At 45.4% G+C, this 27107-nt stretch overlaps 1 protein-coding gene across 3 annotated transcripts in view; it reads right to left on the reverse strand.

Moving 5' to 3' along the window:
• The window catches only part of SPTBN4 (spectrin beta, non-erythrocytic 4), a 420524-nt gene that overhangs the window by 348230 nt on the left and 45187 nt on the right, over positions 1–27107 (reverse strand). For all 3 annotated transcript variants that reach the window (XM_033954096.1, XM_033954095.1, XM_033954094.1), the window contains 2 exons: positions 25419–25570; positions 8301–8474 (listed from right to left, as the gene is read on the reverse strand). In XM_033954096.1, the coding sequence (XP_033809987.1) occupies positions 8301–8474; positions 25419–25570 (326 nt within the window). The remainder of the gene's footprint in view (positions 1–8300; positions 8475–25418; positions 25571–27107) is intronic.

Genomic DNA, 27107 nt, shown 5'->3' on the forward strand with positions numbered 1-27107 from the left:
CACAGATGAATGGTCTTGTTCAGGAAATTAGGCATGTTGATGCTAAAGTGGACAAAACTGCTTTGGACAGGCGACCCCAGTCGATCGCAGAGCGAGTTCCCTTCTTCCCTTCTCTTTTTTCCTCTCCTGACTGGCCTGCTCCTGAATTCTGCTGCTGCCTCTGCTGCTCAACATTTAAAAAAAAAAAAAACCCGGCTTGGAGAATTTATGCTCCGGGGGCTAACGTGTGCTTGTACCGGCTTCCCTTCTCTTCCCTCTGAAACCGGAAGTTATGTCTGTGGGGGGGGGAGAGAAGGGAAGCCGGCACGCACATGTTAGAGCCCCATTCGCGGGCTGCGGGAGACAGGTCAGTGAAGCTTGCGATTTGTTCTTCTTGCTGCCAGGTCCTGCCTACTTTCTGTTTCCTCAAAGGCAGGACCCGGCAGCATTTCTCCCAATAGGTCGATCTTGGGCCGATCAGCCTTCCTCTCCCCGACGTCAATTCTGCCGTCGGAGAGGAAGTTCTGGCCAGTGGAACTTCCTCTCCGACGGCAAAATTGACGTCGGGGAGAGGAATGCTGGTGGGCCCAAAGCAGGGAGAGCTTGGTGGGCGGCTTTGGGGGCCTGTTATCCGATGGCAGCGGCAGTGGCTTGGGGGAGGGCAGGGAGGGAGAAAGAGGGCAGGCAGAGAGACAGAAGGAAAGAAGAGAAACAGAAAAAAAGAAAGGGGGCATGAAGAGAGAAAGAAAGAGAGGGCAGGGAGAGAAGAAGAAAACGTTGGGGGGGGAATGAGGTCAGGAGGAGAGGAAGCATACAGGCTAAAAGAAGGGAAGAAAGATTGGATGCACAGTCAGAAGAAGAAAGTGCAACCAGAGACTCATGAAATCACCAGAGAAGGTAGGAAAAATGATTTTATTTTAAATTTAGTGATCAAAATGTGTCTGAATTTATATCTGCTGTCTATATTTTACAATATGGTCCCCTTTTACTAAACCGCAATGGCGGTTTTTAGCGCAGGGAGCCTATGAGCGTCGAAAGCAGCGCTGGGCATTCAGCGCAGCTCCCTCCACTAAAAACTGCTATTGTGGTTTAGTAAAGAGGGAGGGGGTGGGTATTTGTCTATTTTTGTATGGTTGTTACTGAGGTGACAGTGCATAGTGTCATCTGCTTTGACCTCTTTGAAAAACCCCCAGAATAGGAATGATAATTAACAGCGTACAGTGTGCATTGTGTTTTTTTAACATTTTATTGTTGGTAGATCATTTTGACTTGGTCATTTTAAAAGTAGCTCGCAAGCCCAAAAAGTGTGGGCACCCCTGACTTAAACCATTTAATAGCAATGGCTAAAAAAGTCAAAAAGGATTTAGATCGAATAAATATAGTGCAAACTACTTTAATAAAAGAATATCTGAATTTGACAGTGAAACTGGAAAATTAGGAAAATAAATCATGTTCATTTAATTTGAGATTTCTAAACTTTACAAAACCGCAACAAGTGTTACTGTGAGAAATGTTTACAAGATATACACTTGGGATGTGTCACAAATTTCTTCAGATCTAATTCCACCTATAGTATCTACTTATTATTTGCCAGCTGGGAGGAAACAAAAGTCAACAAAATCAGGATGAAGTATCTGCTGAAATGAATATAATTGCTCCTGGATTATTTAGGCTTGGATCTAAGATCCATACACAAATTAACTAGCTAGTGAGCTGTTAATCAATAATTGGTGATAATTGTCACTTATTATTATTTATTAATTTGTTATACTGCCTGTATCAATCAAGGATTTAAGCAGTTTACATAACATTAAATACAACACAAACATGCCTTAATAAATAAATCAACAAACAAAAGCTGTGTTAACCAGCTGCCTGCTTTCCCCACGTCATCCACCCACAAACCTCAGTCGGTCCCACTAAAAGATAAAGAGAAAAAGTGAGTCTAAAACAATATTTTGAAACGAGAGAATGAGTATTCTGATTGGAAGAAGTCCAGAAGGGAATTTCAGAGAGGAGCCAAAACTAAAGCCATATTCCTAGACTCCAGGTGCATCTGTCACTGCCTTGGGAGAACCGTCCTGTAGGACTCTAAAGAGCATAAAGCACAGGAAGGAGTATAAGGAACAGAAGAAGATGAAACATACAGAGGAGCACCTGAGTGAAAAGCTTTGTGTGCAAGAATGAGAATCTTGAACTTGACTCTACAATGAATAAGCTACCAGTGTAAAGGAGAAAGAAGTGGTGAAACATGATCATATCTTGATGTTTTGAAGAGAAGCATGAAGCAGTTTTGAAGTGTCTGAAGCCGTTTAATCTGAGAGACTGGAAGACCAGCATAGACAGGTACAATAATCCAGTTTACAAATAAGAAAAACATGAATCGCTGTTTACAGAGAATCAAAATCCAAGAAATCTCTTAAGGTGCGTAAAAGAATGCAGAACCAGACCAGCCTTAACATTTGAAATATGTTGAGTGAAGGCTAACTTGTGGCAATAATTAGGATTTGCACACAGATCTGATCTGTGCCTAAATCTATGCCAGTAGAACTCAAAAGGGAACATAGCCATGGGCGGGTCAGGGGCCCTACACAAATTTCAGTGCAGTGCTACAAAATACAAGGGTTATGCACCAAACTTGATCACAGGATTTACACCAGACTTCAGCAGGCTTAAGTCTTGGGCACAGGAAATCGTGTTATGAACTATTCCATAAAGGGCATTTAGCCAGGAACACTTTTTATAGAACAGCGCTTAGTGCATTTTTTCTGGCATCTAATTTTGAGTGAGGAAAAGGCTGACTGACCTTTTTAATGCTTCTCTAGAGTCAGGAGTGGCACCAGAAGACTGGAGAAGGGCGGATGTAGTCCCTCTACTCAAAAGTGGAAATAAGGAAGAAGTAAGAAATTATAGGCCAGTAAGTCTGACTTCCGAGTAAGCAAATTAATGGAAACACTTTTCAAACATAGAATGGTGACGCTTCTGGAATCCGGTGGATTACAGGACCAGAGGCAACATGGATTCACTAGAGGTAGGTCTCGTTAGACAAATCTGATCAATTTCTTTCTGATCACGATACCTTCTTTCTGATCATGATACCTCCCAGTGTTTGGGCCTCAATTGCTTTGGTAGGGAAACCACCACCTGCAACTGCTACAAAGCTGTGGTGGCAGAAGCCTCAATTTCAGGTTGAAAGAGATGTCTTGCTTAGGGGAAGCTTCCATAGCTCCTGCTTCCAGCAGCTTCTCAAGCCAGCCTACTCTGGAAAGTGAATCACTAATGTGCTGCACAGATAGAAACATATCTCCCAATTCAACGCTATTTAACCAACCAGGAACGGTTCCTGGCAGGTTAAATAGTATTTGACTGGCTAAGGGCTAATGTTTAGCAGGAGACAGCTGGTTATCTCCACTTAATTTTGACTGGATGACCAGAGAATTGGATACAGAGAATGGGCTAGATGTGGTGTATTTAGATTTTAGCAAAGCCTTTAACAGTGTTCCACACAGGTGTCTAATAAATAAACTGAGTGCCCTTGGGATGGGCCCTAAAGTGATGGGCTGGGTCTGGAACTGGTTGAGTGGAAGGCGACAGAGTAGTGGTCAATGGAGATCGCTCTGAGGAATAGGATGTTACCAGTGATGTGCCTCAAAGTTCTGTTCTTGGGCCTGTTCTTTTTAACTTTTTATAAGCGATATTGCTGAAGGGCAGTCAGGTAAGATTTGCCTTTTTATGGATGATACCAAAATCTGCAATAGAGTAGACATCCCGGATGATGTAAATAACATGATGAAAGACCTAGTGAAGCTTGAAAAATGGTCTTAGATTTGGCAGCAAAAATTTAAAGCTAAGAAACACAAGGTCACGCATTTGGGCTGCAAAAGCCCGAGGGAATGGTACAGTTTAGGGGGGTTATGAATTTATGTGCACGACAGAAGAGTGGGACTTCGGTGTGATTGTATGTAATAATCTCAAGGTGGCTGTGAAAGCTAGAAGGATGCTAAGGTTCACAGGGAGAGGTATGGCCAGTAGGAAAAAGGAGATATTGATGCCCCTGTATAAGAATCTGGTGAGACCTAATTTAGAATATTGTGTGCAATTCTGGAGATCACACCTTTAAAAAGATATAAAAAGGATGGAGTTAGTCCAGATGGTGCGTGGTCTTCATCATAAGGCATATGGGGACAATCTTAAAGATCTCAATATGTATACTTTAGAGGAAAGACGGGAGGGGAGATAAGATAGAGACGTTTAAATACCTACATGGCATAAAGGCACATGAGTTGAGTCCCTTTCATTTGAAAGGAAGCTCTGAAATGAGAAGGCATAAGATGAAGTTCAGGAGTAATCCAAGGAAATACTTTTTTACAGAAAGGATGGTAGATGAATGGAACAGTCTCCCGGAAGAGGTGGTGGAGACAAAGACTACAATATGTCTGAATTCAAGAAAGCATGGGATAGGCACGAGGGATTTGTGAGAGAGAGGAATAGATAATGGTTACTGCGAATGGACAGAGTGGATGGACCATTTGGATATTATCTATCATTATGTTTCCATGAATGAGACCATGGATTTTGTAAACCCACTTTGAATACAAGTTTTTCTGAAGCAACTTTGGCGAAACACATCAGAGCCCAGCACTGGTGAAACAGATAAGTACATACAGTTCAGTGTGAATAGTGAAAAGTTTTGGAGTTTTTAATTGGGGCGACCATTAAATGTGCTATGATTGAGAAGTATGTTGATGGAAGGATAATAAATAAATATTTTTGAGAGGATAATATCAGTTCAATACACAAAGGAGATGGTATACTGTTAACCAACACCAGTCAATCCACTCAAATAAATTAGTCTTCAGATCCTCAGAAATGCACCATCCACTCTATTGTAGTTTCAATAGTGGTTTGATTTACACATTAGATCCTCACCGGGTCATTTATAATCTACTGTGAAGATAGAACTTTACTCTGACTATTTTGCCAACAATCTTCTTATAAAGCTAATACTTAGCTGAGGTGGTGCATTCAAAGGGATCTATCACCAACATGTTTCACCTTATACTGGGTTTCATCAGGGCTCCGATCCCTCTAAGTTTGAATTGGTTACCCACAACACGACCACTCATGAATTTTGAATGGTCGTGTTGTGGGTAACCAATTCAAACTTAGAGGGATCGAAGCCCTGATGAAACCCAGTATAGGGTGAAACATGTTGGTAATAGATCCCTTTGAATGCACCACCTCAGCTAAGTATTAGCTTTATAAGAAGATTGTTGGCAAAATAGTCAGAGTAAAGTTCTATCTTCACAATAGATTATAAGTGACCCGGTGAGGATCTAATGTGTAAATCCAACCATTATTGAAACTACAATGGAGTGGATGTTGGCATTTCTGAGGGTCTGAAGACTAATTTATTTGAGTGGATTGACTGGTGTTGGTTAACAGTATACCATCTCCTTTGTGTATTGAGAAGTAGTAGTGACATATAGTGGAGGTCTTGACCCTTGTTTTGGTCTCTCGATTACACTTCTGAGCAATATTGAAACAGTGTTTGATTTCTACTTTCAACAGCTGCCTGGTTTCCTGTTTTTTTGGTCAGTTTGAACCTAATTTTGAGTGCCATTTCTGAACTTGGCTCTTCATGCCTAATTTTGGGCACAAACATGTATGCCTGCCAAAAGCTGTAAATGCTGGTGCCCAACTAAAGGCAGTTAGGCATGTAAATGACATCGTTTCTAAATCCTTGGAACACTCCTGACCCGCCCATGTCCCTTCCATGGCCACACTCCTTTGGAGTTGTGTGCCATAAAATTTAGGTGCACACTTTACAGAATAGGACGTAATGCAGATCTTTCTGTAATTTACCCATACTGCCAATTAACACCATTATTAATACGTTAGAACCTGATTAACTAATAAGTTTACTCACGGATCTGTGATCCATGCCCAAATTTGCATACCGTTTATAGAATTTGGGAATTGATGTCTCTAATATTTCTGAATCTGAACATGTTACTTCTTCTACTATGTTATCTTTGCATTGTTATCTGATAAAAAATGGTTTCTAAGATGCTTTTCAAATATCGGGATAAATTATTTTGGACCTTGAGAATTAATGTCTTTCCAGACCTATCGCAAGAAACACAGAAAAGAAATCAGTTTCTTCTTTGAAAACCTAAAGTGACCCAGTTGGGAGCATTTATGCTTTCGTACATTTCTATGTGTCATAATTTGGATTGTAATTCACTGTGAATGTCCAGTATCTTTACTCTGTTAACCGCACAGAACTGAGAGGTAGCTGCGGTATAAAGAGCATCCGCTATAATTCCCTTAGCGCGCATGTGCACTTCAAACCTGGTGGCTCCATGCATCCGTACTCCGTAGCTCCATGGATTCACATGCGCAGAAGGAGTCAGTGGTGCTTTCTTCTGCGCATGCGGAGGCACGTGAAGCAGGGACGCACGGAGGTGACTCCACCCTCCTGCCCTCACGCCATCTAACAGCGGTGTCAAACTTGCAGCCCCCCCAGGTACTGTTCTGCGCCCTACGGTCTGGCCGGCTCCCTTACCCTTGCCAAAGTTATTTTTAAGTTCAAAACCGCAGTCGCACCTCTGACGTCAAGTCAGAGAAAAGGTTTCCAACGCAGGCGCAAATCGTGAGAGGAGCCGCCACAGCAGCTTTAAACTCAAAAATAACTTTGGCAAGGGTAAGAGAGCTGGCTAGAAATGCTGCTGCTGTACAGGGAAGTGGGGTGGAAGGGAATGCTGCTGCTGCACTGGGAAGTGGGGTGGGAGGGAAATGCTGCTGCTGCACAGGGAAGTGAGGGGGGAAAGGGATGCTGCTACTGCACAGTGAAGTGAGGGGGGAGAGGGAAAGGGGACCAGGGAGCAAACTTGCTTTGCTTTGGGGGGGGAGCGGTGTGCTGGGGGCAGGGAGCAATCTTGGTTTGCTTTGGGGGGGGAGACAGAAGAGGACCACGGAGAAAGACAAAGAAAGGTAGGCAGGCAGGGGGCCATGAAGAGAGACAGAAATATAGGCAGGCAGGCAGTGCACGAGAACGAAAGACAGTGGGCAGGGAGAGAGACAGAAAGAAAGAAAGACAGACAGGGGCCAGAGAGAAAGAAAGACAGACAAAGGGGAGAGAAAGACAAACAGACAGAGGGCAGGAAGAGAGACAGACAGAAAGAAAGAAAAACAGAGACAGACAGACAGACAGCGGGAGGGAGAAAGAGAAAGAAAGAAAGATAGAGGGAGGGAGGGAGAGAGACAGAAATAAAGTAAGAAGGAGCAGGAAGAGAGACAGAAACACAGACAGACAAAGGGGGCCAGGGAGAGAGACAGATAGACAGACAGGAGCAGGGAGAGAGACAGAAAGAAAGACAGACAGACATATATTCTAGAACGGACTTAAACACTAGTATTGTTATGTTATGTTCATTGATCCAGCCCATTTGACTAGTTTTTGTCATCTAAAAAGTCTCTAGCTGCTACCTCGTCTCCTGAAGACTATTGCTGTGAAGCTAATTAAGTCTCTGAATTAATACATGGATCCCTATAGTCATAGTTCTGTTCTGCTTGATTTCCCTTTTGTTATATCCTTTAATAAGATTGATATATTGGTAATTTTTTTTTTGGATTACAACCCCTTATGAAATGTGTTTAAGACTTCTTGTTTCTTTTAGATTTTCCATTAGTGTTCTTTGCATTTCTAGTTTTTTTCTGTACAAGATTTTGGGCTCCTTTTATCAAGCTGCGCTAGCGGTTTAACGCACATAAAACCACGCACTAAACCACCGGCCACACTAGCCACTACTGCCTCCCTTGAGCAGGCGGTAGTTTTTAGGGGGTTAACACAGCTTGATAAAAGGAGCCCTTAATTATTGATTAAAAAATTTAAAATTTATTTATTTATAGAAAAATTTGTATATCTATCCCATTATTTCAGAATGAAGTTAGAAGTGTACTTGCAGCTTGAGTTTACCCAACAGTGCTGATCAAGTGCTGTGTGATTAAATTTATATGGGTGCGAAAACTCATGGCATAAAGTACATGATAACCTTAACAGGAGGAAAACTACTTGGTAGAATATTTTAAAAAAAGGGGTAAAATTCTAAAGTAGTTGTGAATGAAGATTCATGCCAGCAGATCCCAAGATAGGTCAGCTCTAATTATTTTGCAACTGAGCTGGAACAAAAAACAGAGCTGAAACAGAAAACTGACAAGTAGTCAAAAAATCATCAGTCTAATTCTCTGAGTTTGAAGTAAATTTTTTAAAAACTGAGCCGACTATTCCTACCCACAAAAGTATGCCAGAATCACACCTGGAATCTCAGAATGATGGTCCAGATGAGCCCTAGGGTCAGCCGGTGATTGCCGTCCACAATGTCATGGGAGCCCACATTCTCCAAATGCACACGCTGCTCTTTCAGGAATTGCAGGGCTTTGTCCACATTCTCCAGTGAATGGATCCTCATTCGGCCCCGAGTGGGCTTTGGCTAATGGGTCAAGCAGAAATTCATAAACAGTTCAGTCAAACAAAGTTTCATGTGATTTTAATTCACTTATGAGTTCATAGTACTTCACTAACCCCTTCTTTTACTAAGCTGTGGTAGAAGTTTCTACCATGGCCTGGAGCTCTAGATGCTCAGATGCAGCTCTTACACTCATAGAATTCCTATGAGCATTGGAGCATTTAGCGCCCCAGGCCACAGTAGAAACCTCTACTGTAGCTTAGTAAAAGAGGATCTAAGAAAGTGATGACTATAAATTTCTCACATTCTAAAACTAGGCACACCATAAGCTGTGTTATATTTTTATTGTTCTCATGTTGTAACCTCAACCATGTCAGTCTTGGAAGGTCTATGTTTATTATTTGTTGTTTGTTCCCTACCCATATTTAAAATTTTAATGTACAACGCTTTGTATTCCAGGAGAAGTGTTTTATCAAATTTTAATAAACTATGAAACTATGAATATCGCACACTTGCCACATTTAGCATCTGAATGCTCACGTGCCGATATACAATAGGCTCTAACAATGTGGCATTGGGGCACCTTAAACAAAGCACCCACTTATAGAATTACCTCCTTAAAGTCACAGTGAAAGTGAAGCACACCTATTTTTACTTCATTAGTCCCCGAAGTAGGCATTCCAGATAGCCGAAACTGGGATCCTAGTTAGGATTTTAACCTTGTGATTTGATCAAGTAAACGTACTAGGACTTTTATACTAGAGAGCTGCACGGGAACGGGAACGGGGACGACGGGAATCCCGCGGGACCCGCAGGCATCCCGCGGGTTCCCCCTTCGGGTCACGGGGATCCTGTGGGGATGCCCCCTAGGGTCACGGGAATCCCGTGGGGACGCCCCCTAGGGTCGCGGGGATCCCTTGGAGACGCCTCCGAGGGTCGCAGGGATCCTGCGGGGCTGGATGTACTCAGTCGCGCGGCTCTTCTTCTCTCTACCTGCTCTGCTTGCAGCACAGAGCCGAACGGAAGTCTTCCCGACGTCAGCGCTGAAGTCGGAGAGGAGGGAGGGCTTAAACAAAGCTCTCCCTCCCTCCGACGTCAGCGCTGACGTCGGGAAGACTTCCGTTCGGCTCTGTGCTGCAGGCAGAGCAGGTAAGGAGACGGAGAGTAGCCTCGCGGTTCGAGTGACTACCAAGGGAGGGGGCGGTCCGCCCCGAATGCAGCACAGCTGGCCAGGTCCCCTTACTTTTGTGGCGCTTCCCCGACCGACAACAGCCCCGGTCTGACAATCCTCCCTGCCCTGTAGCCGCGAATCTAAATTATCTTCTTACAGCAGCTGTAAAAAGGTAATTTAGATTCGCGGTTAAGGGCAGGGAGGTTTGTCGGACCGGGGCTGTTGTCGGTCGGTCGGGGAAGCGCCACAAAAGTAAGGGGACCTGGCCGGCTGTGCTGCACCCGGGGCGGGAGAAGGACGTTGAAAGCACTGGAGAAGACAAAGGGGTGGAGAAGGACGTTGAAAGGCCATGGGGAAGACGGGCCGGAGGGGGGGGGAAGGACTCTGAAAGCACTTGTGGAAGACAGAGGAGGGAGAAGGACACTGAAAGCACATGGGGAAGACAAAGGGGTGGAGAAGGACGCTGAAAGGCCATGGGAAGGGGTGGAGAAGGACTCTGAAAGCACTTGTGGAAGACAGAGGGGGGAGAAGGACACTGAAAGCACATGGGGAAGACAGAGGGGGGAGAAGGACACTGAAAGCACATGGGGAAGACAGAGGGGGGAGAAGGACGCTGACAGGACATGGGGAAGATGAGGGGGAGAAGGACGCTGAAAGAAAATGGGGAAGAGAGAGTAGGGAGAAGACGCTGGCAGGGAAGAAGACAGATGCCAGACTATGGGGGGAGCGGAGGGAAGAAGATGGGTGCCAGACCAATTTGGAAGGGGGAAGAAAGGGAGAGGCACAGTAAAAGAGCAAATGGAAGATGCAGAAGGAAGAGAGACAGTGGATGGAAGGAATTGAATGAGAACATGAGGAAAGCAGAAACCAGGAAACAAAGGTAGGAAAAGAATTCTATTTCTTTTTTTTTTTTTTTTTGCTTCAGGATAAAGTAGTATATTAAGTTGTGTTGATAAAAATTTATAAACATTAGAGGCTCTGGTAGAAACCCGTTTACAAAGTATGTATTCTTCCCAATTAATATTTCCAAATTAATAAAGTGTTTTTGCTTATTTGTAAATGGGTTTCTACCAGAGCCTTTAATTCAGTAGCATAATTAAACTATTTCTGAAGTTTATAGGGATGGGCGGGGACGGAGGGGATTCCTCACGGGAACGGGTGGGGATGGAGGGATTCCTCACGGGGACGGGTGGGACTTTGGCGGGGACGGGTGGGATTTCTGTCCCCGCGCAACTCTCTATTTTATACTAATAAATGCACCCTTTTGTTATTTTATGACATCTCACTTGCTTTTTCTTTGTTTGTTAGTTTGTTATATTCCTCAATTATGAACCACAGTCTTTTGCTTTACTTCTACTGATCTTGTAACTGTTAGGTGTGTATTTAACCTTCTAACTTCCATATGCATATTTTTACACTCTTAAGGTAATCAGAGAAGAGATAGATGGATTGCCAGTATTTATATTCTGCTCTATCATCCACTTCTCCCTACACCCCCCTCCAGGTTGTCAGCATTTCCCTTTCTCCTCTCTATTTCTGCTCCCACCACCCCCACAGTATCTCCCCTTCCCTTTTCTACTCCTTCCCAGTTTGCTAGCATCTCTTCTTCCCCTCACTACTCTCACTCCAGGTTACTACCATCTCCCTTTCCTCTCTCTACTCCTCCCAGGTTGCTAACATATCTCCTTTAACTTTAGTCCTCCTCCATTTGACCAGTATCTCATCTTCCTTTCCTTACCCCCACCTCTGCTATCCTGAACACTGAGAACAGAATTATGTTCCAAAGACCACTTACCTGCTAAGCCAGCAGCCTACAAGGTCACATAAATCTTTTGCTAAAAATCTGGGAACACCCAGGGTTGTAGGTAATTATTTATTGCAGGAAGCGTGTGTATGATCCAACTGAAATTATATTTCATTTTGTCTATTATTTTGTGTATATCATAAGAACATAAGAAGAATATAAGAAGTTGCCTCCACTGGGTCAGACCAGAGGTCCATCGCGCCCAGCGGTCCGCTCCCGCGGCGGCCCATCAGGTCTATGACCTGTGAAGTAGCTCCTGACCATTTTTATAACCTACCTCTACTCCTATCTGTACCCCTCAATCCCCTTAACCTTTAGGAACCTATCTAAACCTTCCTTGAACCCCTGTACTGTGTTCTGGCCTATCACAACCTCCGGAAGCGCGTTCCATGTGTCCACCACCCTCTGGGTAAAAATGAAACTTCCTAGCATTTGTTTTAAACTTGTCTCCTTTCATTTTCTCTGAGTGACCCCTAGTACCTGTGGTTCCCCACAGTCTGAAGAATCTGTCCCTGTCTACTTTCTCTATGCCCTTCAGGATCTTGAAGGTTTCTATCATGTCTCCTCTAAGTCTCCGCTTTTCCAGGGAGAACAGCCCCAGCATTTTCAATTTGTCAGCGTATGAAAAGTTTTCCATACCTTTTATCAGTTTAGTCACTCTTCTCTGGACCCCCTCAAGTACTGCCATGTCCTTCTTGAGGTGTGGCGACCAGTACTGAACACAGTATTCCAGATGTGGGCGCACCATTGCACGATACAGCGGCATGATGACTTCCTTCGTCCTGGTTGTGATACCCTTTTTAATGATACCCAACATTCGCTTTGCTTTCCTTGAGGCCGTCGCGCATTGTGCTGACGCCTTCATTGTTGTGTCTACCATCACCCCCAGGTCTCTTTCAAGGTTACTTACCCCTAGCAGCGATTCCCCCCATTTTGTAGCTGAACATCGGGTTCTTTTTCCCTACATGTATGACCTTGCATTTCTCTATGTTAAAGCTCATTTGCCACTTTTTTGCCCACTCTTCCAGTATCGTTAGGTCCCTTTGCAGGTCCTCGCAGTCTTCCGCGGTTCTAACCTTGCTGCAGAGTTTGGTGTCATCCGCAAATTTTATAACCTCACATTTTGTTCCCGCCTCCAGGTCGTTAATAAATATATTGAACAGGAGCGTTCCCAGCACCGACCCCTGCGGAACTCCGCTCGTGACCCTTAGCCAGTCTGAGTCGTGGCCCTTTACTCCAACCCTCTGTTTCCTGCCTGCCAGCCAGTTTTTGATCCATCGGTGGACATCCCCTTGCACCCCGTGGTTCCACAGCTTCTTAAGCAGCCGTTCGTGGGGTACCTTGTCGAAGGCTTTTTGGAAGTCGAGGTAAATGATGTCCATGGATTCCCCCTTATCCATCTGTCTGTTTATTCCTTCAAAGAAGTACAGTAAGTTCGTGAGGCACGACCTTCCCTTGCAGAAGCCATGTTGGTTCGTCTTCAGTTGTCCCTTGCTTTCTATGTGTTCGCAGATTGTGTCCTTGACCAGTGCTTCCATCATTTTTCCTGGGACCAAGGTCAAGCTCACCGGCCTGTAGTTTCCCGGGTCCCCCCTTGATCCCTTCTTAAAGATAGACGTGACATTTGCTATTTTCCAGTCCTCTGGGATCTCCCCAGTTTTTAATGATAGGTTACATATTTGGTGAAGTATTTCCGCTATTTCGTTTCTCAGCTCTTTTAGTACCCTTGGGTGAAGAGCGACAAATCACCAGGTCCGGACGGCATCCCTTGGGTGGATGCCGTCCGGACCTGGTGATTTGTCGCTCTTCAGCCTGTCTATCTGTCGGAGGACATCCTCTTTGCTTACCTCTAGTTGGACCAGTTTTTCATCATGGACTCCGTTTATGATCTCCTCAGGTTCTGGGATATTGGATGTGTCTTCTCTCGTGAAGACTGACGAGAAGAACTTGTTTAACCTGTCAGCTATCTCTTTTTCCTCCTTTACCACTCCCTTCCTGTCTCCATCATCCAACGGTCCCACTTCCTCCCTGGCTGGTTGTTTCCCCTTCACATACCTGAAGAATGGTTTGAAGTTTCTTGCTTCCCCCGCCAGTCTCTCCTCGTATTCCCTTTTCGCATTCCTGACCATTCGGTGACATTCTTTTTGGTGCCTTTTGTGCTCCTTCTGGTTTTCTTTTGTTTGGTCCTTTTTCCATTTTCTGAAAGATGTTTTCTTGTTACTTATCGCCTTTTTCACTGCATTTGTTATCCACGCCGGGTTTTTTGTGCGATTTTTTTTGCACCCTTTCCTAAACCTGGGGACATACAGGTTTTGTGCTTCGTGCACCTTGCCCTTGAGTAGGGCCCAGGCTTCCTCTATGGTCTCCATTTTCCCTGAGCTGTTTCTGAGCTTCTTTCACACCATTTTCCTCATTTCCTCGTAATTTCCTTTTCTGAAATTGAGTGCTGTCGTTTTGGTTCTTTTCACTTTGATGTTCCTATTTTTAGCTTGTACTGGATCATGTTGTGATCGCTGTTTCCTAGTGGCGCTAGTACTACCACCTCCTTGGCGGGTCCTCCTAGCCCATTGAGGATTAGGTCAAGAGTTGCATCTCCTCGCGTTGGTTCCATGACTAGCTGTTCCATGAAACAGTCTCTCACTGCCTCCAGGAATTTTGTTTCTCTCGTGCAACTTGAGTGTCCAATGCTCCAGTCTATTCCAGGGTAGTTGAAATCCCCCATTACCACCACATTTCCGCCTTTGCATGCCTGCCTCAATTTAGCCTCCAAGTCCTGGTCGTTTGCTTCCGGTTGCCCTGGTGGGCGATAGTACAGTCCCAATTTTATGTCTGCTCCATTTTCTCCTGTCAGCTTAACCCATAGTGATTCCAAGCCGTCCGCCCTTACTGTTGTTTCCATCCTGGTTGACTGAATGGAGTCCTTTATATATAGCGCTATTCCTCCACCTTTCTTGTGTGTCCTGTCCCTTCTACAGGTAGGACCACATTCCATTTGTTGTCTCCAGACCACCCTGTTTCTGTGATTCCAATTATGTCTAGGTCCTCCTTACTGCCTATAACCTCTAGCTCTCCCATTTTAGTTCTTAGGCTCCTAGCATTTGTGTATAGGACTTTTTCGTTCTTCATATTTTTCTCTTCTGTTATGTCATATTACATTTGTTTTTTTGTCATTTTACATTTGCCCACCGCCACCGCGTCAGCAGCTCATCCCAGACTCCCCCTTAAGAGGACTCCCCCTTAAGTCAACAGCGCGCAGCCATTCGGCGCGTGGCGAAGGCGAGAGCGCCTTTGCGAAGGGCCTTGAGAAGGGCCGAGCAAATAACAGAAGAGGACTCCAGGACATCACAGAAGCACAGGAAGGTAAGGAGGAAGCGGACACACGCACAAGGAGAGCACACACACAAGACCAAGAAGGATAGAGAGGCAGCAGGCTCCGGGGACAAGGAAGAGGTAGGCCCAACAAAGGACAGCACTTACTCAAAAGCAAAAGAAAGCGAAGTAGGAAGTATAAGGAGGTAGGAAGGAGCCAACACAGGAGAGAGCACACAAACACACACTAAAAAAGGGAGCAGAATACACCTAGTAATTTGAAGGGGAAAAAGGAGAAGAATGGAAGCAGCAAGAACCCAGAAGAACTTTCCAGTATACTGCACAGAGTGTCATATGTACGACTACCTCCCCTCAGGAAGGCAGGCGTACATATGCAGTCGGTGTCAGGAACTAGAAAGCCTGAAGAAGGAGGTCGGACGACTACAGTGCAGGGTTCAGGAACTGGAGAGACTCCACATCTTGGAAGACCCGTTCAAGGAGGCTGAAGACCCCACAAGAGAGAACTGCATCGAGGAGCAAATAAGGAAACTTGAGAAATTCATTGAGGAGGCCCACAGGCAGCTGGAAGATCAGGGTTACCAGCAACTTTGGAGCGAGGAAGCCCATGCAAGTTGGAGGACTGGAACCAACAGGCACCAGGGATGATGGAGCTCATGGTGGAATTGAGCAAGCAGAGGAGTCAAAGCCTCACCGGTACCCTGAAGGAGAAGTTCTGAACCACACTGAAGATACAGACTTGCGACCAGAGAGGAAGATGAAAAAAGGGAAATCTGCAATCATAGTGGGGGACTCAATCCTGAGAGAAGTGGGCAGTCACATAGCAGGAGGGAGGGATGACCGACTAGTGACCTGTCACCCGGGAGCAAGAACGAAGGACATCACCGACAGAATCGAGAGGATCTTGGAAGGAGCGGAAACGGAAGAAACAGCAGTGATGATCCACATTGGAACAAATGACGTCAATAGGAGGAATTACAGCAGGACTGCACTAACTGAACAATTCAAGACCCTGGGAAGGAAACTGAAAATGAGGACAGAGGATAGCATTCTCAGAGATCCTGCCAATACCGAGGGCAGACATGAAGAGGCAGACTGAAGTACAAGCAATAAACGCATGGCTGAGGAGATGGTGTGATGAAGAGGGTTTCCACTTTGTGAGGAACTAGACTACCTTTTGGGGGAAGAACAAGCTCTTCAGGAGGGACGGACTACACCTGAGCACGGCAGGAATGAGGCTACTAGCAGGCAACGTCGAGAGAGGAATACAGCAGGCTTTAAACTAAGAAGAAGGGGAAAGCCGACAGTTGACCTGTTGTCAACGGTTCGGACAAGAGTATCCAGAGATGATACTGAGAGGGAAAAACGCTGGGAAATAACAAAAGGCAAACAACAGGAGTTAAAGAAACACGGGAAGCCGGAGGACAAAAAGAAGGACAAACAGCGGGAGCTAGAAAAACAAGAGAAATTGAGGACTCAAGATGAGGACGAAAAAGATGCACCAAAGAATGAGGAAGAAATGAACAGGAAATGGGGACTGGCAGAAGAGGACAACAAGAGGAGAAATCCTCAAGGAATAAAAGCAGGGATAAAGAAAAACCAGGACATAAGTTGCTTGTACGCAAATGCGAGGAGCCTGAAGAACAAAATGGGTGAACTAGAAGTCACGGCCCAAAAAGAGGACCTAGATATCATTGGAATTAGAGAATGACACGGTGGCGGTTTACCCGCGGCTACTGCGTTTAGCCGCGGGTAACCCGCCAAAAACGGGGAATGAAAATTAGCAGCCTCTGCGGGGACAGGGACAAGGCCATCACCGCCCCGTGGAGCGGTGAATGGTCTTGTCACCGCAGTGAGGCATAAAGGATCGTGCGGTACCCGCACCCCCATCCGCCCACCCGCACGCCGGCTCGATCGTTTAACCAGCTTCCTCTCTCCACCTCACCTTAGTTTGCCGGCTTTCTTTTTCAGCGACCGGAACGCTTTCAAAAGAGCCGCACACGCGCGGCTGCTCAGTATTCAATCTTCTGCTCTGACCCAACCGGAAACAGGAAGTTGCAGCAGAGCAGAAGATTGAACTTTGAGCTGCCGCGCGTGCGCGGCTCTTTGAAAGCGTGCCGGTCGCCGAAAAAGAAAACCGGCAAACTAAGGAGAGCTGGAGAGCAGTAGCATACCAAGGGGGGGGGGCGGGAGGGGCGAAAAAGGTAATGGCGCCAGGCCTTGGAGCACCGAGGCAGACCGCTTCTCCCCCCTCCCAGCCGAACCCCCGCTGACCCTCCTATCTCCCCCCCCAGTGAACCTTTCCGACCCTCCCAGCGAAAGCAGCAAACCTCCCTCCAGTAGCGTCGACTTTCTCCTCCCTCTGCCGCATCACTGATGACGTCATCAGTGACGCGGCAGAGGGAGGAGAAAGCCGCGAAGGAGGTTTGCTGCTCTCGCTGGGAGGGTCGGAAAGGTTCACGGGGGGGGGGGAGATAGGAGGGTCAGCAGGGATTCGGCTGGGAGGGGGGAGAAGCGGTCTGCCTCGGTGCTCCATTACCTTCTTCGGGCAGCAGCAGCGTTTACAATTCGCTGCTGTTGCCGGCTTCAGGCCTTGTTCTCTGCCGGGTCCTGCCTACTTCCTATTTTCATGAAGACAGGACCCGACAGAGAGGAAGGCCTGAAGCGGGCAACATCAGTGAATTGTGAATGCTGCTGCTGCCCGATGAAGTTCAGGACATCGAGGAAGGAGCAGGGTGAAATCGGCTGCTTGCTTGGGGGTGAGGGTAGGGAAAGAATCATGGAAGTGGAGAATTGGCACGATGGCTTTTTGGGGGCTAGGGGGAGAGAGAAAGAAAGCAAAAAAATTAAGAGGGGGGCAGGGGGAGAGAGAAAGAAAGGCAGAAATAAAGAGGGGTCAGGGGGAGAGAGAAAGAAAGGCAGAAAGAAAGAGGGGAGCCAGGGGGAGAGAGAAAGAAAGAGGGGGGGCAGGAGAAGAAAGAAGAAGGATCAGAAGAAGGACTAGAGACTCATGAAATCACCAGACAAAAAGGTAGGAAAAATGATTTTATTTTCAACTTAGTGATCAAAATGTGTCCGTTTTGAGAATTTATATCTGCTGTCTATATTTTGCACTATGGCCCCCTTTTACTAAAACGCAATAGCGGTTTTTAGCGCAGGGAGCCTATGAGCGTCGAGAGCAGCGTGGGGCATTCAGCGCAGCTCCCTGCGCTAAAAACCGCTATCGCAGTTTAGTAAAAAGGGAGGGGGAATATTTGTCTATTTTTGTATAGTTGTTACTGAGGTGACATTGCATAAAGTCATCTGCCTTGACCTCTTTGAAAACCCGCGGAATATAAATGATAATTAACATTTTCTCTGCGTACAGCGTGCTTTGTGTTTTTAAAATTTTATTGTTGGTAGATCATTTTGACTTGGCCACAAAGGTAAGGGGGAGGGAGGGAGGGGAGCTGCTGGAAGACATCTAGTAATCCTTGCAGGCTTGACTGTGCAGGGAATTATTTTTGTAAAATCATGTTTTGTTATGTGACTGGCATTATCTAGACTTTAATTTCTATGAATGAATAGAATGAAAATGATATAAAATTACTTGCTTGCGGGGACCGCGTGTTCCGGCTCACACAAGGAAGGAGGGGGTGAAAGGGAAAAAGTTTATCTTCCTTGGAAATAGATTCTGAAGTGACCTCATCAAAGAAGACCAGCACTAAATGTACAAGAAATCCCTTAAACAATGTCAAAAGAGCCCAAAATAGAAAACTGCTACTGCCTTGAGACTCCATTATTGAAGGAATCAACTTGAAATCACAGAAGAGACAGGAAAAGGTTAAATGCCTCATGGAATCCTCAGGTACAAAACACAAACCAAATTGTGAATGAAATCAGAGCAGACAGTAAGAATTATAAAATTGATGTCATTATCCATCTGGAAAAAAAGGCGTACTAGAAATAATGCCTCAGCAATACAATTTTCAGAAGTTCTATTTGCTCATGGTAAGGGAGAAGAGAGACTGCTAGTGATGGTGGGGGGACTGATAGAAGATATGAAAGAAGGGTGGTAGAAAGGAACAGATGGTAAAGAAGGGAGGGAAGGGTGGTGGTGGAAAGGAATAGAACAGACATTGAAAGAGGGTAGAGAGGAACAGACCCTGAAAGGAAATGTGGAAGGCAGAGTGGGGAGAAGACACGCTGGAAGGGAAGAAGACAGATGCCAGACTATGGGGGAGCGGAGGGAAGAAAATGGGTGCTAGACGGGGACGGTGATGGGGCGGTGAATGGGATGGCAGTGGCGGTGACGGGGCGGTGAAAGGGATGGCAGTGACGGTGACGGGGCGGTGAAAGGAACGGCGGTGATGGGGCGGTGCAGAGGATGGTGGGCCGGGACGGTGCAGAGACGGGGACAGATTTTTTCCCTGTGTCATTCTCTAATTGGAATCACTGAAACTTGGTGGAATGAACAAAAAAAAATGGGACGTAGTACTGCCAGGGTACAAACTCTACAGAAGAGACAGAACACACATGAAGGGTGGAGAAATAGCACTATACATAAAAGACACCATCCACCCGACTGGAATGGACATGGCAACAAAAATGGAAGGATTGGAGTCATTATGGGTTAAACTGCCAGGAAGAAATGGATCTGACTTAAAAGTAGGACTATATTATCGTCCACCTGGACAAAGAGAAGCAGATGACATGGAACTGGAAGCAGAATTGAGGCGGGTATGCAGAAATGGAAAAGTCATGGTAATGGGGGACTTTAACTACCCTGGGATAGACTGGAGTATTGGAAGCTCCACCAGCGCTAGGGAAACTGAATTCCTAGAGGCCATGCGGGACTGTTTCCTGGAACAACTCGTCAAGGAGCCAACGAGAGGGAATGTTACGCTTGACCTAATCCTCAACGGACTGGGAGGGCCTGCAAAGGATGTAGATGTATTAGGACCGCTAGAGAACAGCGACCACAACATGATCAAGTACAAATTAGAAGTAGGAACAGCCAAAGGGAAGCAACAACGCTCAACTACAAGAAAGGGAACTATGACGCAATGAGGGCAATGGTGAAAAAGAAGCTTAGGAATAGCTTAAAAAAAAAAAACAGAGACCGTGAAGCAAGCCTGGTCCTTATTCAAGGACACGGTGCTAGAAGCACAAAATCTGTACATTCCTAGATTTAGAAAGGGGTGCAAAAAGAATAAAACAAAAGACCCAGTATGGATAACAAATGTAGTGAAAAAAGCAATAGGAGACAAGAAAAAATCATTCCAGAAGTGGAAAAAGGACAAAACCGGGGATAACTGGGAAGAGCACAGGAAACTCCAAAAAGAATGCCACCGAGTGGTTAGGAGAGCAAAAAGAGAATACAAAGAGAGACTGGCCAGGGAAGCAAAAAACTTCAAATCGTTCTACAGATATGTTAAAGGGAAGCATCCGGCAAGGGAGGAAGTAGGACCACTGGATGATGGAGATAGAAAGGGAATAGTAAAGGAGGAAAAAGAGGTGGCCGATAGGTTAAACAGGTTCTTCTCGTCAGTCTTCACGAGAGAGGACACAACCAACGTACCGGAACCTGAGATAATCTTCAATGGAGACCAAGAAGAAAAACTATCGACAATAGAAGTAAGCCTCGAGGATGTCCTACAGCAGGTAGATAGATTGAAAATAGACAAATCCCCGGGCCAGATGGAATCCACCCAAGGGTATTAAAAGAACTGAAAAACGAAACAGCAGAATTACTCCAATTAGTTTGCAACCTATCCTTGAAAACAGGGAGATCCCGGAGGACTGGAGAGAAGCAAATGTTACACCTATCTTCAAAACAGGATCAAGAGGGGACCCGGGAAACTACAGACCGGTAAGTCTGACTTCAGTCCCGGGGAAGATGGTGGAAGCACTGATAAAAAACAGCATCAGTGAGCACATAGACAGAAATAAGCTACTGAAAATGACCCAATACGGCTTCTGCAAAAGAAGGTCTTGTCAAACGAACTTACTACACTTCTTTGAAGAGATAAATAGACAGATGGACAGAGGAGATTCCATAGACATCATTTATCTGGACTTCCAAAAAGCCTTTGACAAGGTACCCCACGAGCGGCTGCTTAGAAAGCTGTGGAACCACGGGGTGGAAGGCGACGTACACAGATGGGTTAAGCACTGGTTGGCAGGCAGGAAGCAGAGGGTGGGAGTGAAGGGCCACTACTCAGACTGGAGAGAGGTCACAAGCGGTGTTCGGCAGGGGTCAGTACTCAGACCACTGTTGTTCAATGTATTTATTAATGACCTAGAAAAAGGGACGAAGTGTGAAGTTATAAAATTTGCGGATGACACGAAACTCTGTAGCAGGGTAGGAACAGTAGAGGACTGCAAAGAATTACAAAGGGATCTGAACAAGCTGGAGGAGTGGGCTAATAAATGGCAGATGAGCTTCAATGTGGAGAAATGCAAGGTCATGCATGTGGGGAAAAAGAACCCGAGGTTCTGCTACAGAATGGGGGGGTTGTACTGGGGGAAAGCAACCTTGAAAGGGACTTGGGAGTGCTGGTGGACACCACAATGAAGCCATCAGCACAATGCGCAGCAGCCTCAAGGAAAGCAAACAGAATGTTGGGTATCATCAAGAAGGGTATTACGACCAGAACGAAGGAAGTTATCCTGCCGTTGTATCGAGCAATGGTGCAACCACATCTGGAGTACTGTGTTCAGTACTGGTCGCCGTACCTGAAGAAGGATATGGCGATACTTGAGAGGGTCCAGAGAAGAGCTACACGTATGATAAAGGGTATGGAAAACCTTTCATACGCAGACAGGCAAGAGAAACTGAGGCTCTTCTCCCTGGAAAAGCGGAGACTCAGAGGAGACATGATAGAGACATATAAGATCATGAAGGGCACTGAGAATGTGGAGAGGGACAGATTCTTCAGCCTATGGGGAACTACAAGAACAAGGGGGCACTCAGAGAAACTAAAAGGGGACAGGTTTAGAACCAATGCCAGGAAGTACTTCTTCACTCAGAGGGTGGTGGAAACCTGGAATGCGCTTCCGGAGGGTGTGATAGGACAGAGTACTTTACAGGGTTTCAAAGAGAAATTGGATAAATTCTTGGAAGAAGAAGTTATTGAAGGATATAGATAGGGAAGATATAGGATGAATAAGGGTACAGTTAGAAGGATATAGATAAGGTAGGATAAAAAAAAAAGGATTGAAGGGATAGAGGGGTACAGATAGAGGACTACTACACAGGTCCTAGACCTGATGGGCCGCCGCACAAGCGGACTGCTGGGCACGATGGACCTCTGGTCTGACCCAGCAGAGGCACTTCTTATGTTCTTTCTGTTAATCCGAGGAGGAGCCTGTTCAATAGATGTTCAATCTGTACCCATGAACCAGGTCTTGCAGAAAGCCACACTCATTGCTTTCTGCTCCTCCCATTTAGCAGAGGAACACAGAGTCCCCTTCAGTTTAGTCCCCAAGCAATCGAACATCACCGGAACAAAACATACCACAGGAGGAGGATACGGGAAACTTCCCCACAAACATAACAATTCTGTTCTGAACAATTAATAAACAGGGGGGGAAAAAACCATATACACGGACATAGCAGCAAAAAGAACCTGCTGAGTGCAACAAGCACAAACATGAAAGTAGCCAGAGGCTAAGATATGTACTCACATATACCAGATGAGTCTCCACAGGGCCTGTCTGCTAGTCAAAAGATACTCAGGCCTGAAAAAAGAAACATCTGAGGCAGAAAATGCAGATGATACAGAAAGAATCAGAGTAGACAGAGAGCGGGCCATACAGACTCCTCTGTGAATTAACAGAAAGAAGATCATCAAAGGTAAGAACCTAATCTTCCATTCTGTTACATCCACTCTGGAGTCTGTACGACAGGTGACGTACCAAAGCAATGGCAGCGTCTAAGGTGGGACAGAAGAGCCTGCCCGTAATACCGAGGCCCCAAAGGTGGCATCAGTTTGAGCTGTCATATCCACTCTGTAAATTCTCGTGAAGGTATGTCCAAGTAACTGCTCTACAGATATGAGCTGGAGGAACTACTAAAGACTCCACCCATGAAGCTGCGACACTTCTGGTCAAGTGAGCCTAGAGAGAAAACTGGCAGCTGCTTACCACAGACAATATAAATCGACAAAATGACCATATGGATCCATCTAGCAATAGAGGCCCTGGACACTGGCCTGCAACACATGGATTGACTAGTCAGGACAAACAGATGGTCAGCAAGACAGAATTTATTGGTTCTTTCTAAGTTGTGAAGGAAGACACTTTGCATGTCCAGTTTCAGCAATATCATCCTTCTTCTCCAACCCTGGGAAACGAAAAGAAGGCAGATCAGAAGGGATGCATCCTTAAGCGGTTCAAAAGGAGTTTCAGCAAGCCCCTTCAGTACAATATTAAGGCTCCACATAGGAAAAGAATGTTGCAAGGCCTCAAATGTTGCAAGAATGTTGCAAGGCCCCCCCCCCCTAGAAATCTGGTCACAACTGGATGAGCCATAAGTGAACTGGAACCATTGTGCACCCCAAAACAGGAGAGGCCTGCCACCTGTACTTTGAAGGAAGCCACCACTAGGCCATTTTATAGACTGTCTTGCAGGAAGGCCAAGCTTTGACATAAGCTGCTATAGTACAGGGCTTTATGGACCTCACAAAAGTGGCAATGACTACCTCAAAGAAGTCCCTTCGAATCAAGGCTTTGCACTCAAGAGCTATACCTCAGGACCAAAGCACTGGGGGTTTTCCATAGGAACTGGTCAGTGAATGAGAAGGTTGTGATCACACTGAAAATGGACAAGATTCGCATACCATGGACTGTGAGGCCAGTCCGGGGCCACTAGAATCATCAAGCTCAGATGAGCTGTGATCCTGCGGCTGATTTGACCCACCATGGGCCAAGGTGGGAAGACATAAAGGAGTTCCTGAGTTGGCAATGGCCGAACCAACGTGTCTAGGCCTAAGCTTCCTAGCTCTGTTTTTCCACTACGAAGCGCTGGACTTTCGAGTTCTTGGTTGAAGCCATCAAGTCCATCGCTGCTCTGCCCCAACGAAGCACAATGAGTCGGAATGCCCGTTACGAGAGAGACCACTCTTCCAGGTCAGGGCTAGGTGACGGAGAAAAAGTCAGCTTGCACATTTTCCACTCCAGCCACATGCACCATGGAGAGAGCCTGAAGGTGCACTTCCACCAACCGGAATAGCATCCGGCCTCCCAATGCAAGTGAGCACTTCTAGTGCCCCTTGCTGTTGAAAGGTCCAAGACGAGTGAGAGTAAAAAGAGCACAATGGAGAAGCGATGTAATTATCAAACAAAAAAGCTCTTTATTGGTAAAATTCTCCCATAGGACTCAACACAAGCTGTGTTTCAGCTACCAAGCCTTCCACAGGAGTCCAAATCAGAATAAGCCCATTCAAGTATAAGGAATTACATAAAGAGCTTGTACAGAAAGCAAATCCCAAAAGGAGAATGGGAAATCTCAATATCATATATACTTTAGCCATCTACAAAAACAGCATAAGATTTTCACTTGTCCTTACTGCTCCACTTATTAGTGGAGCCGGAGACATTGCCATTGGTATCCCCTTCGTAGACGACTCTTCCATGCTCCTCATCCACATAGGAAGGTCACCCCAAATCACCTCCGGGTCGCGGGGAAGGGGATGGCAGTATGGGGATCAATTGCAAAACTTCCAAGCTTCTTCATGTCAAACCTCCAGGAGCGCCCAATGTCACAGTATCAATCGAAGGACGCCGAACACTGCAATCCTTCAAAGTAATCTGTTTCAGCCGGGGAGGGTCAGCTGCTGCTGGAAGGCAAGGATTAAGCTTTGCCTTTTGCTTCCCTATTGCTTACTAAGGCAACTTTGAGCAAAGCGGTGCTCATGGCTCCATCTTGGCTTCTTCTATCTATGCCCTTTTTAATAAAAAACAAGGGGTTTTGAAGCAGAGACTTTTAAAACCAAATTGGGAAATCCAAGATCGTCCCATGATAATGAATTTAGCGTCTAAGATGGCCCATAAAGGCAAAAATTAAACACCAAAAATTCAGGGAAGGGGTCCCTGGAAGTAGGGATCCCTGTCCCTAGCTTCATAAACCTTTAAAATTAACTTTTAAGGACCCCACCTGATTTTCCCCACAGTTTGTAACAGCCTTACTCACTGTGCAATGCTGAGAGCTGGTAACAGAGAACCTCCAGTCAGAAATATGAGAAGGTTTCTACCTCAGACAATCCTGACAAAGGAAAACCAGCTTGTTTCTTCGGATTGCCGTCCAGTATCCCCAAGGGGGGAGGATGAGTCATCACCAATTTTTATCAGCTGGTCAGCTAAGGCACATAGCCAGATAGACCCACCTTAAAAACTGGTCTATCTTTAGCCATTAGCCTTAGCCAGACAGCTGTTGAAATCAGCTAATCGCCACCGACTGATTTATATCTCACATCATATATTTTATGTAAGTGTATTATGTTATGGTACGATTGATCTGGAACATTCTTTCTATTTTTCTTCTTTTCATGAATGTATATTGCATTTTGAATGGCCTACACAATGAAAAAGGTATAAACACTTATAAATAAATAGTTTAAAAGAAATAAATTCTGACATCATACAGACGCATGTATTTACACAAGTTACTGTTATGCGTTCTTACCAGCTGTTCCCCTGATAGCACCTCAAGTAGTTTGGTCAGCATGTAGCCATCTCGGAGGTCACTGTAAAGGTCACCGATGCGGCAGGACACTCGAGCCAGGTGGGAGTTCACCCATTTGGAAAAGGTTTTCTTCTGCACTGCATCTCGTTCATCTGGCAGAGATAGAGAAAGACCTCTTGGTCAGTTACATGTGGTTGTAAGTGTTCAATAATTCGGTAAAATTACACAGAGTTGTGTATGAAGAAGTCCAGCTGTGAAAGGAAATGTATCCAGCACATTTAAAGGAAAAATGAAGATAAATTTTTCTAAGAAATGGTTCATTGTAAGACTGGATACAATTCCCAAGTCAAGTCTTCTAATTTCAGATTCAGTAGAGGTGGTGGATACTTTGGACGCAACACTCATGCCCCTGAGAGGGAGAAGGAAGGAGGTGTCCAGACTGAGTGAAGGCTGGAGATACAAGAGAGAGAGAGACTGGGTGAAGGCTGGGGGGTACAGCCTCCACCCAATCTCTCTATATATGTACCCCCTATCCTTCAACCAGTCTCTCGCACATACCCTCCAGCCTTCACCCAATCTCTTTCTCTTTCATGTACCCCCAGCCTTCACCCAGTCTCTCTAGCTCTCTCTCATTATAGAATACTAGCATAACCTGGCAGTACCTAAATTTTAGGCATTCACAGTTAAACCAGCCATAGACCAACAGTAGACACCCAAACAACGTACAATATTCTGTAAATTACACACAAAACAGGGAGCCCTACCTGTGCTCCTCCCTTATGTACAAGTATGCCCCTGCATACTATAGTATTTACATGTCCCCTTATAGCAGACTTATCTAACCTTTTTCCATCAGGGCTACAATTTATATTTTGTAACATTCGAAGGATCAAGACATGCATGTGCACACACGGGTGCAAACACATACTCATGCTCTCTCTTGTACCTTCCAGACTTTACCCAGTCTCTTTCTCTCTGTCTCATGCACCCCACCCCAGCTTTCACCCAATCTCTCTCTCTCATGTACCCCCCAGCCTTCACCCAATCTCTCGCTTTCATGTAGCCCCCAGCCTGCACCCAGTCTCTCTCTCTCTCATGTACCCCCCCCCCCCCAGCCTTCACCCAGTCTCTCTCACATAAGCCCTTCCCCCAAACTTTACCCCGTCTTTTGCTCTCTCTCTCTCTTATATATCTCCCCATCCTTCAACCAGTCTCTCTCTCTATCTATCTATCTTCCATATCCCTCTCCTCTGCCTTTATTCAGTTTAAAGGACAGTTTGGACTCAGATTTATATATGTAAAAATATTTTTCTGAGTGAAATCATCTATGCAGTACGTCGACCCTGAGGAACATTTTGAAACAAGATTTCATGTCGGGAGAGGTGACTCAGATATATTAACAACAGAAAATTATAAGAGATCTGGAGCCAAATTCACAAAAGATAAGTGCTATGTTTATACATTGCTTATGATAAATTAAAAAGAAACACGATAAAAAATAGACATGGATTAAGGAGGATAAAGGCTGATTCCTGGAGGAACCTTATGGAAAAGCTGTCTGAAGATCCATAAAAAAATTAGAATATATGAAGGAATTGGTAGTTTAAATTAATATTGGTATGCATTATGAATACCAGTCGTAGTTGAGCCTTATCAAAGTTTTGGTTGACACAAAGATTTTTTGGCACA

Source organism: Geotrypetes seraphini, chromosome 8 (assembly GCF_902459505.1).
Source record: "Geotrypetes seraphini chromosome 8, aGeoSer1.1, whole genome shotgun sequence".
NCBI lineage: Eukaryota > Metazoa > Chordata > Amphibia > Gymnophiona > Dermophiidae > Geotrypetes > Geotrypetes seraphini.